The 11349-nt window shown below is 38.1% G+C and overlaps 1 protein-coding gene across 1 annotated transcript in view; it reads right to left on the bottom strand.

The window, feature by feature from the left end:
• The window catches only part of SMIM14 (small integral membrane protein 14), a 24138-nt gene that overhangs the window by 7490 nt on the left and 5299 nt on the right, over positions 1-11349 (bottom strand). Inside the window, exon 2 of the mRNA XM_009695582.1 lies at positions 1347-1395. Within this exon, the coding sequence (XP_009693884.1) occupies positions 1347-1395 (49 nt within the window). The remainder of the gene's footprint in view (positions 1-1346; positions 1396-11349) is intronic.

Consider the following 11349-nt stretch of genomic DNA (forward strand, 5'->3'; position numbering starts at 1 on the left):
CGTCTGTGATTTACAAAAAACCCCAACACATAGAAGTCTAAGTTGCGGGAGACAAAAAAGCCTGCCCTAGGATAGCTGTGTATGGGAGAGGAGGGATGCTGGAAGTCACAGACACACAGCATAACTTGCAAAGCCCATAAAGAAAGAGTAAAACCAGCAGCATTCTTATGGCACGTATGTGCCCCAATCTCTCTTTTCAGGGGTTATTTAGGAAAGCTCATAGCTTTTCTCCTTCAGCCCAACATCGCAATGAATCTGGGACTGTTTCACACTGGGAGGGCACAGTGCAAGTCCAAGCTAGATGCCCATCTCTAAAGGGGAGTGAAGAGAGAGGAACATGAGAGTGCATGAAGGCATGCTCTTTCCCCAAGATCCTGGAAACCTTGACTGCACTGCTCCTAGACCTGGAGAAGACACAGGCACCAGCAGCTACTGCTTCCAAGAACGCAGGTGCTCCCTGCTCCCTCCAAGCATTACAATAGCCCTGATGCAGGCTAATTGAGTTCGTTCATATGCTCAATTGGTAAAGCAATACAGGAAAAACAGATCCATTTCATTTTTATTTATAAGCATTTGACAATGTTCCCTCTAGACCATGAAAAGTGTAAATACAGCGCCTCAGGCAAGCTTACATTACTGCATAACCTCTGCACAGCTATGCTTCTCTGCAGATGCTGGCAATGTTTGACACTCCTAGTAATGCTCACCATTTGGGAGAGGTTTTTTGATCTATTTCATAGCAAATTTCTAGGAAGTGTACACATCAGTCCTCAGCTTCATTAGCTACACAGCCGCCAAGTCAACAGAAATGCAGTCATGGTGTATGTCAACTTACCAGGCAGAGCTGGTGGGGAATCTCCTCTCCATCACAGTGAAGTAGTGGGTTCACAGCACTGACAGTAAGTTACTCAGCCCCAGCTGTGAACACGTGTACGTGTGGGGGTCTGTGCTGAATATCCAGTCTTCTACACTAGTTAGGCTGCTATGACTGTAAGGAGGACAAATAATGCCCCCTCCAAATTTTGTCCTTAGGAAACACTGAAATCATCCTATTTGGAGGCTAACAGTAAGATTCAGTAATGCCTGGGGCCCGATCAATGGTTACTCCAGCCTTCTCACCATTGCCACTTCCTTACAATGGTTCCAATGTACAAATGTTCATCTGTATCACAGATTCTCAGAAACTACCTCCCCCACATAACGATTTTAGTACTGTAGTATTTGATTTAATGTAATATGTTCTTAGAAGACTAAATCAACTGCTGCATTTTAAAGACCAGTCAGACCGTATTTTAATTACTACTGTTTATTTTACTTCCATGCTTCTGATCTCAATAGTTACTCACATTCCTGAAGGCATTCTGTGTCTGTGCAGTACGACTGGGATTGTCTCAGCTGAAACACAGAAAAAGAAAGGCATGACACTTAGCAATGGGACTTGGTCAGCTTTTACCGAAATCATGATTTAGTATCATGTCAGAGCGCAAGTTCAAAATAAGGAAGATTATAAGTGATCCTTTAGTGCGTTGCACTTGGCTTATGGTGTGTGAAGAATCCCAAGTATGGAGGTAGTTTCTGAACACTATTTACATAATACTTCTAAATCACCTCACTAAAAAGTTACTGCTTCCACACAGGTTGCAGCCACTGAATGCCTTTTATAATTCAAGTTAAAAATCTATAGTGATACAGACATTGTTATATACAGATATACTTTCTACACACATTTGGGGATCTATAATGGATAGGTGTTACAGCTAATATCTAGATCAAGTAACATTAAAATACTGTGTGATTACATAACAATAAATTATCAGACTAGGATAATGGTTATGCACAGAGAAGCTGAATTAAATTTTCTTACTTAAACTCAGCACTTACTATTTTTTCCACCTAAGATCTTTTTTTAAAAGCAGATTTTCATATGCATTTTACTGGTTCTTCTCTTTACTGATGGGTAAAATTTAAAATGCTTCTAGCAACTGTAATGACTATTTGCATTTACAGACTAGGTAAGCTTGCTAACTGCAAGAAAAGTCAACACTGGCTAACCTGCAAATCAGTGTAACTATTTTACAGATGACAGAGTCAAAAAAGACAGACAAATATCACATTCTTTATCCAGCACAGAGAGGTTAAATGGATGGGATTTAATCTGCGGTATTATGGAAATAGGCTCTATCCTCTGCTTAGGTAAACTACACGGATTAATCATAAAACTTTTTAAAAGTACAGAATTGTTACAATGCCTTGGTTAGACCTGACATTTGCTTTGTGATAGGTTTTATATCACAGTACTGTCACAAATCCCAACACTTCTTGTCACAACAGTCTAATCTCTTTATTATCAGTGTAAATATACAAATGTAAAAGAGAAGAAAAGATGATGTTCCTTACGAAAGAAATATATGAATAATTTCTACAAACCCAATTTCCCCTTATATTGGCATAACTGATTTGCTGTATGTAGTCATAATATTATGCAAAGCACATCAAGGAAACAGATGAGCAACCGAAGGAGGAAGACATTTGGAAAAGTCTAAGCTACTTCCTTTATCATAGTGATTTTCAATGGCTTATGCATTTGAGAAAGAAAAGAAAAAATTAATTGGAGACTGATCATGTTCATTCTTTCATTAATATATTAAGATCTGCTAGCAAATTTACTGAGACTACAAAGAAGTTCCTTAAAAAGTACTAGGAAGGCTGTATTTAACCTTTCAGCTGTTTCTATAGTTAAAAACAACAGGAGGGGAAATTGAAACAAAAGACTTCTACTTACTTTATTTAAAAAAAAAAAATAATCTATCAAACTATGCATATTTCCTGCCCTTCTTACATAAAAGTAAAAGCTCATTTTGTTTTCAGACTTTGGAATTTATTCCCAAAGGGGAGGTTTTATGTTAGCAATAGTACCAATCTGGAATATCTGACACTGAGAGATTCCTGAACTGGGAGAAACTGCTATCTCACTATACCCACATTTTAAAGAGATCAACAACATAATTATCTTCTGCTGGTATAAGGGTTTAATTCTGGAGAGGGCTTAATTTATAATCCCTACTCTGTAAAACACAGTTTACAGGTATTCTTCATCATAGAATGATGCCCAGAATTAAAATGGGCCATAGGTATATGATCAGAAACATCATACAAGCATAGAGCACCTAGTTATCCCTCTCTCCCCAGGATGGCTAGTACTCATACAGCTTATCTAGTTTGCCCAGATCGGCAACACTGCCTTGGGGTGTTCTAGCCACAATATTAGTTATCTCCCATTTTAAGTGTTACACTCTGTCCTAATACAATTTTTTAAAACCATGCAATTAATGTTTCTATAAAACTTTTTGTTGCTGTTAACATCCTGTTCCTTCACCTGCCTACTAGATGGGTTTCCACTGCTACCACACACAAAAAAATTACGGAGCTCCAGCTTTGTCTGCTATGACTATGTTAACCACCAGAGAAGCTTGTTTAACAGCAACAGAAAGATATTCTGGCTACTGTGATGCCTTTCTGGAAGAGCTGTCTCAGCGGTGACCACGATCACACCATGCTTTGTCATTCACCATCATCTTGACCATTTCTTCATGAAAAGCCTACACACTGTCTGGAAATGCCTGTTGATGTAGGAGGCCACCTGATTAAGACACAATATGTATTAAATCCTGGTAATTTTGTGTACCCAGAGGGTGCACTCAGATACTGAGTTTATCCTACGGGCATCCTTGGTGACTTCTCAAAAGACAGGACAGGCTCCAAGACCTTAGAATGAAAAGTACCGCTGGAAACACTGACATTTGAAACATTACAGTAAACAAGCAGTCTTAAGAAAAATACCATTACGAGTTGCTCTACAGATCTCTGCTGAAAAAATGCTCTTGTATTAGATTATATCCTGCCAATATGGAAAAAATTCTGCTTATGTCTGGAGGAACAATGTACAGAGGAACCTTTACAAAGTAGAGAGTCATCTGTATTTCGTCTGATAACAGGGCTGTGCTTTCCAGAGGGCTTGGACAACAAATACTCCATTATTTAGAAACTAACTGTACAAGGTAGGTTTAGAAATCTGAAATTATGTTGTGGAACAGTTACAAGAGAAAAGTATGACAAAAATGCATTTTTTGTAATTTGTATGAAATTCCTCTAAAGTGATGACAATACATAATCATATAATCATGCAGATTCAAAGATCCCATCTAAAAAAAATTAGACTTCAGGCTACATTCACATCCAGCAATACAAATATTTCTTAGAACTATTTCTCAACTATTCCAGGTAACATAAAAATTTCTTATAAAAACTACTTATGCTGGAGAAGATTTGGTCAGAACAGGACCACTGATAGACTCAAATAGGTTTTAAGAAGACATAGATCACATGATAAAATTAACACACTCATATATCTTCTCATGCTGACCTCCCCTCCTGACTACAAGCACGTGCAAAACCTCAGTAATCCATGAGCAGCTCTACGAAGGCTCTGCAAGCCAGGGAGCCAGGTAACAAATCTGGTTTTAAGAGCTCAGTGACAGGCTGCATATTGTTCTCTTGGGATGAAACACGGCAGATGATGGAAAACAAGCAGCAGTGAAACCAGGTTTTCTTCAATTCACTCGGGTGAACTAGTTCCTAACTCTGTAACCCAATACAAATCTGATCCCTTGTGGTCACTCAATTAGTCAAAAGATGAGAAACGATTCTGGCACGTGTATGAAGTGCTTAGGTAAACTGAATGGCTGGGAAAGGTAATGCCTTTTGCTGAAACATGAATGCTCCTTCTACCAATTAGCTCTCTCTTGCTAACAACACCCTTAAGGGACATAGCAACTGTTTGAAAAAAATTGAAATGTGAGACATTTCAATTGTCAGGTAATTGAAAAAAAAGTAATTATCAGGGACTGGAAATAAACAGTCCTTTGTATTCAGATTTTCTACTCTGATGTGGAGGGGGAGTTTGGATGAAAGTTTGTGGAATAATAGTAAAAAGTTGAACCAGACTTTCCTTCTTCTCAAGAAAACCCTCAAAAAGACTTTTCAAATACACTCAATGTTTTTCAGACTGGAAACACTACAGAGTTGAGGAGAAAAATCTGAATAGAGAAGTAATTCTTAGAATACGTTAACTCTTACATACTTAAAGGTAACCTAATTAATGGTGGTTTTGGTTTTATTCATATTTCAGAGATCCCTGTATTGTCAAAAATGTGAATTTAGTGGAAAATTAATAGTTGACTCCCTGATCTGACACCTGCTAAAGTCAGCAACAGCCTTTTCATGTTTTTCAGTATATTCTGGAACAGGCCCTTAAAAAGAACACAGAAATTAGGTGAGTGAAATATCAGGGCTTGCTCAACAAAAGAAGAAGAGAGTGAAAAATGTTACAAAACTGAACATTTATAGGAACTATTATTTTCTTCCATTTAAATGAAGAGGATTGTATCTGAATTTAACATTCTCTGTGCAGTTTGTGATCCAAATACAGTAAATGGCTTAGTGCATGTGAGCCAAAAAATGAACTAATTTATCTTTTATTGTCCAAAATGAAGTAAACACAAATTGTAAACAGCAGGGAAGCTAAAAGATAGCTAAAAAGGCTCCAAAATTCTCAAGTATAAACTTGCAGGCAATACAAGTAAAAATACTAATTATAGATGCACATTATTTAAAATACAACTGTGAACTTTAATTCCCTTCAAGTCCATTTAAAATCTTGAACAGCTTAAGTTAAAAAAAATTAAAATAATAATCCCCAAACCACAAGAACTCTTAGTCAATATGACTATTTGGCTTCTGTGAAGCCCCTCATAAGTTCTTGGAACTGGGAGGCACCAGTGGCTGAATTACAGCAAATCAGTGTCCACTTACTGACAGATTTTGAATGTAAACCCAACACAATGCTGAGGAAAAAAAGAAAACGAGTTACTTCTCGTGGTAAGACAGAAAAGGGCCTTTCCTCACTCTCTTCCCATGACACTCAAATTTTGCATTGCAAAAATAAAAAGAGCACATTTCAAATGGCTCCTAGGTCCAATTTGAAATAGCTCTTCTTTTTTTTTCTTTTTCCACAAGACATACTTTTAAGCCCCAGTTCACACTAACACAACAGTGTTTAGATCCTGCACCTCTGACATTATATATAAAATACAGTTTTAACATGCCATCTTGTGGATCAACAGCATCTACCCATCAAGGATACCTGAAACCTGAGTGTGTCCTGCTGCTACTCTTACAACAGATGCCATGTTCTGATAGGAGTCTGTGCAGTTTTTAGCAATGACTTTTAGCAAACACTTCTCTCAATCTCCAGCTGTGAACAAAACGTAAAGGGACACTGCTATCAGCCTCTGGAAACTTTTTTGTGAACCCGCTATATTAAGTCAAGTCTCTATTTTTTCATGTGCAAACCTATTATGGGCACACAAACATGCCACTGTGTGGTGAAAACAGAGTGTGAACTTTTCCTGCATGTTAGCCGCTCCACAAAATCACTGAAGTCCAAGTGAAATAGTAAGTCCAGTGAAACAGTTTCATCTAGCTAAACAGAGAACTTGTTTCTCCAATACAGTGACCTCAGCCACTGGGATCATTTCAGTCTTCTCATGAAAGAAGTGAAGCTACTTTGCATTTACTGCTCATCACAGATAGCTACTGTGGAGAAGGAAATTCAGACTTCTGCCTACCTTCACAGTGACTGATTCTTGTGTCAATTCCCTTGCTTCCCCTTCAGAGGAGTTTTCTGAAACTCTTCAGATGAGTTTTCAGAATTTGCTACCCAGGAGTTGAATAGTCTCACAAACCCTGTGACTGGTCCTGCAATCTCTCAATCTCTGCTCAGACAAATTTTTACTTTTTTTTTTTAATTAAAGCAATAGCATCTTGCCTGAAAAAAAGATTAAGAGTTTCTATCCAGTATGAACACTTTTTTTTTAAGAGTTAAGTTTATTATTTAAGAGTTAAAAAATAAATAAAAAAGACAAAGCAGACAAATATCAGGAAGATATCAGTGATCAGACAGCTCACCAGTTTGTCATTTTTCAGAAGAAATAATGGTATAATCCCTGTTCAAAAGCACTTTCCAACTCCAGAAATGGTGTAATAAAGAGGTAACAAAACAAGAACAGGACTAGCGGCAGGAACACAGAGCAATAATCAATGAAGTCTGGTGTGAATGGCAGATGAGATGAAAGTAAATTACTTATGTTGGGATAATTAAAATAATTGCCTTTTAGAGTAACTTTTCAGACAGCTCAAAGCAGAAATAAGTCCTCAGAAAAGACATGAATGAAAAATCAGCAAGTTCATGAGCCAGGTCAGGAAAAGACCTTCATACAAAAAATTGTGATGGAAGAAAGCCCAGAGAGATGTGTGAAAGAAACAGATAAATTAAGCACAAAGATAAGGGAGCAGAAACAAATAATGGTGGCAATGAAAAGAAAAGGATAGATAAGTAGGAAAGCAAGGACAAGTAACTAACTTGATATGGTCACTGGGATAAAAGTAAATTTAAAATGGAATCATAAAGACTGTTGACAGAAAATTTTATGTGATAACAAGGGGAAAATAGCACCCCTTGTGAAAATACTTTTTTGCAATTCAGACCAGTTGTAAGCTCTGCTTTTTGTCTCCAACGATGCCAGCAGATGACAACGCCATGGCATACTCCTGATTGCATTCTCATGCTTCTGGGTAATGAAATCACTGTTTAAGCTTTGTTGGCAGCCTTGTCTGTTCTGTCCAAAGTATATAAATGATTTAGTAAACAACATGATAAATAAATTGCTGTGGTAGGATAGGCCAGTCCTGAATACAAGCCAGGTTGTAAATTGAATTGCAGCATTCTCCATAGAGTTCAGATTTAAAGATGCAAAAACTGACACCTACATGCATTATTCTGCTACAAGCGGGCCAAGAGAAATAAGAGTAAAATAAGGGGAAAAGAAGGGCATACCGATGGAATTAAATTGTCTCTTAAACTACATTAGCTTCTCTTCGAGGAACAAACAAGGAAAAAGTGAACACTGCCTTCCCCACTCCTACATTTTCTCTGAGCATCTACAGAATTAAAATAAAATAAATGATTGTTCATACAAGGACAGAATATCAGGCTGCGATAAAAATACAGTTTGGTCCTGTGAGGTGACAAGTAATTTTCTCTCCCACAGCAAATGAGAGAGAAGGATGGTTGGTACCTTTCAGAATAATGTTTCTAGATTACAAAACAACTCTTAATCCCCAGAGCCATCAGCCAGTTATGTCAGAGGGAGAACATTAACTTTCATATTGAAAGACATGAAATTTTATGGAGGAAGATGCAGCAGATAAACAAGTTGGAGAGACCACTGTGCAAATAGGAGCCCTGATTCCGGCAAGAACTAATTCTTCCCTTTATTTTCTCATTTCTCCTGGGATTGCTGTTTCACCTCGGCATCGTATAGATCCCTCTTTTCCACACCTCCCTCGCTTTCCTACAATTGCATGACTATTGGCACTTCATTTTATAATTTTGCTGGTCTTGAGGACCTGGGATATCACTGGCACACTAAACATAGTTCAACACAAACATAGTTCAACCATTCATAATATGGGTTATAGCTATTAATTACTTCTGGAATATCAAGCTGACAGAACTTCCAACGCATAATTTTCTACACTGCTTGCAATACTGTCACACTATGCATGCTTTGAGACGGTCAGGCACACTACTTTTAGAGAATGCAAAGCAAAACGAATTAGCACAAGAGGGAGAGTCAGGGAAAAGAAGATGAAGCAGTGTGATAGCCAGGATCATTACAAGAAGCTCACAGCACCTCTGACTACATGAAATACTAGACAACAAATGGATGAGATAGAATATTACACAGTATTACTACAGAGCCATCTGAAAACATTCAAGAACAAGATACACAGATCTCCCAGGAGGGTTAGCAAATTTATATCTAAAATACAAAACCATGTGGGTTTTTTGACCAAACAGTTGAGTATCTTCTGCAAAACAATGTGTATCAGCAAATGAAAAGAGTACTCTCACATAGACAGCCTTGTGGAAAAGGCTTAGAACTAGGAGTTCCAATGGATAAGTACAGTTTGCTTTAAGGGTCGATTATATCCATGTGTGGCCTGAGAGAAAAAAAAAGCACAATTTTCTCCTTTTTCCTCAAATGAGATGGCTACCACACAGCTTTGATCATCAAACATAGTTCAACCATTCATAATATGGGTTATAGCTATTAATTACTTCTGGAATATCAAGCTGACAGAACTTCCAATGCATAATTTTCTACACTGCTTGCAATACTGTCACACTATGCATGCTTTGAGACGGTCATGAGGTGACTGAGGTTTTTTGGGGTTTTTTTGGCGTTTGTTTGTTTTTTAAATATATATATACACACACTGGTTCCAGCATATTACAAAGCTCAGGAATGAGAAATGCAAAGAATGACAGGCACCTTCAACCTTCAGTTAAGTCTTGATACCTAACCCCTTATAGGAAACAATGGTCTCCATGGGACATAGACCTGAGCGGACACCATTTTTTCTTTTTTTTTCCCCCCCTTTTTTTTTTTTTAATCCACTTACTTGTCTAGAAAATAGTCTCCATTTATACTGCTTGATCTAGAACTAGTTTCTAGGTTAAAGACCATTAGCAGTGCATGAATTCTGTGATACAGTTTTGGGACCTTAACCTGTGCAACATGAGCACCTTAAGCAGCCAGTGAAGGTGGGGAAATGGAAGTCAGTGGAGCAAGAGCACCCAGAAACAGGCTCACACCCTGCCACTCCAACCTTGTGTTTTATTCTTTTGGCCCAGTGCCTTAGGAGGTGCATCAAGTCTTTTCCCCTGCATTTCAGAAGGATGATAGCTTCTTTGTCCTAATGAGCAACCTAAGGTTCAGTTGTTGGGAAAGGTCCTTTTTGAACCAGCTTGAATGACAAGAATTTGGGAATTGAGGGCACAGGTCTGGAAAAAAATGGGCAAGTGAGAGCAAAATGCAATTTGCTACTCTTAGGGTGATTGGCTAAGAAGGGCTATAGACTAGAAGCAGTAGCAACTGCTATTAAAAAAAAAATATTAGAAGGCTAATGCTGTGGAACATGTGTAAGAAGTCTCCAGGGAAACCTCCACAGTTAGGTGGTCACTTGAAATTATCACAAATGTATTCAGTGTTGTTCTGCTGTGCTAGAAGGCCAAGTCAGTAGGCTAACTCACTTTTACTGGTTGCCTGAGGGACTACTTAAGTTGGGCTTAGCTGTGCTGACATCTTGGGAGCTTTAAAACCATTTGCAGCACACAACGCAGATCTATTTTAGTCATCTGTGTTTATTCTGTGCTGTTTGCACAAAGTCTCCCTCAGCCAAGATTCATGGCTATGCTGGATACTATTTCAGACTATGCCAGTTTATAGCAGTAAGACTCTAAAACGACCTGGCCAAGAGCATTATGTGGAAACTTGGTTGACAAAAGAGTGTTGGAATGAATTGTGTTGAAATGGTTTGAGAATTTGCAACTTTTGCTAGGAAAAAAAAAAAAATCCAGTGACACCTCAAAGTACAAGAGAGATTAAAATAAAGAATGATTTGCTTCGTATCCTCCTGAGTTTTTGAGACATTCAAGCCTTCTAATACAGCAACATAACTAGACATGGGCCATTACTTTGCAATTAGCTACAGAAGAACAAAACACAAGGTTGTAATTCCCACAGAGGTTTGTAAGGCCATCAAATCTCTACAGTAGAACTCCTGGCAGTTCATCAAAATAGGTCCTTTTGTATTACAGAATTAGAAGTGTTTTGGGTTAAAGAACATATTGCTCATTTTCATAGCAACTAGTATGACAGAATTCTGAAGTCACAGTTTCCAAAACGCAAATAATACTGTATCAGAAGGGGAAAAAAAAGGATGTTTACATCATACAAAGTTACATGTGTTACTGGCTTGGTTTGACATTTCTGGCCTCTCTAAGCAGTCATACACAGGTCTCAGGCTTCACGGAAGACACTCTATGCATGATTATCCCCCCCCTCCCCCCCACATACACTGTGTTTTTAGTCTAGTTTTCCCTTGAACTTAGCCTTGGGCTAAGATGCTCCATGTATCAGTCATGCTTACTCAGAGACCACTGAAGTCCAGAGGAGCAACACAGTGCAATCAGATTTTTGTTTTACAAAAGAAGCGAAAAAAAGGGAAACAAAAAGGTTTAAATATAACATCATTCTTATCTACAGATTTGTTATCTTCTGCCACAACTAACATAGGAACCATTTTCTCTGGATACCACGGAGTCTTTTACCATGATTCTCTCAAACAACTGGCCCCTTGTCTGACAGAGCCCCCCCCCCCCCC

The sequence above is a fragment of the Cariama cristata genome, unplaced genomic scaffold (genome assembly GCF_000690535.1).
Source record: "Cariama cristata isolate BGI_N322 unplaced genomic scaffold, ASM69053v1 scaffold8822, whole genome shotgun sequence".
Classification (NCBI taxonomy): Eukaryota; Metazoa; Chordata; class Aves; order Cariamiformes; family Cariamidae; genus Cariama; species Cariama cristata.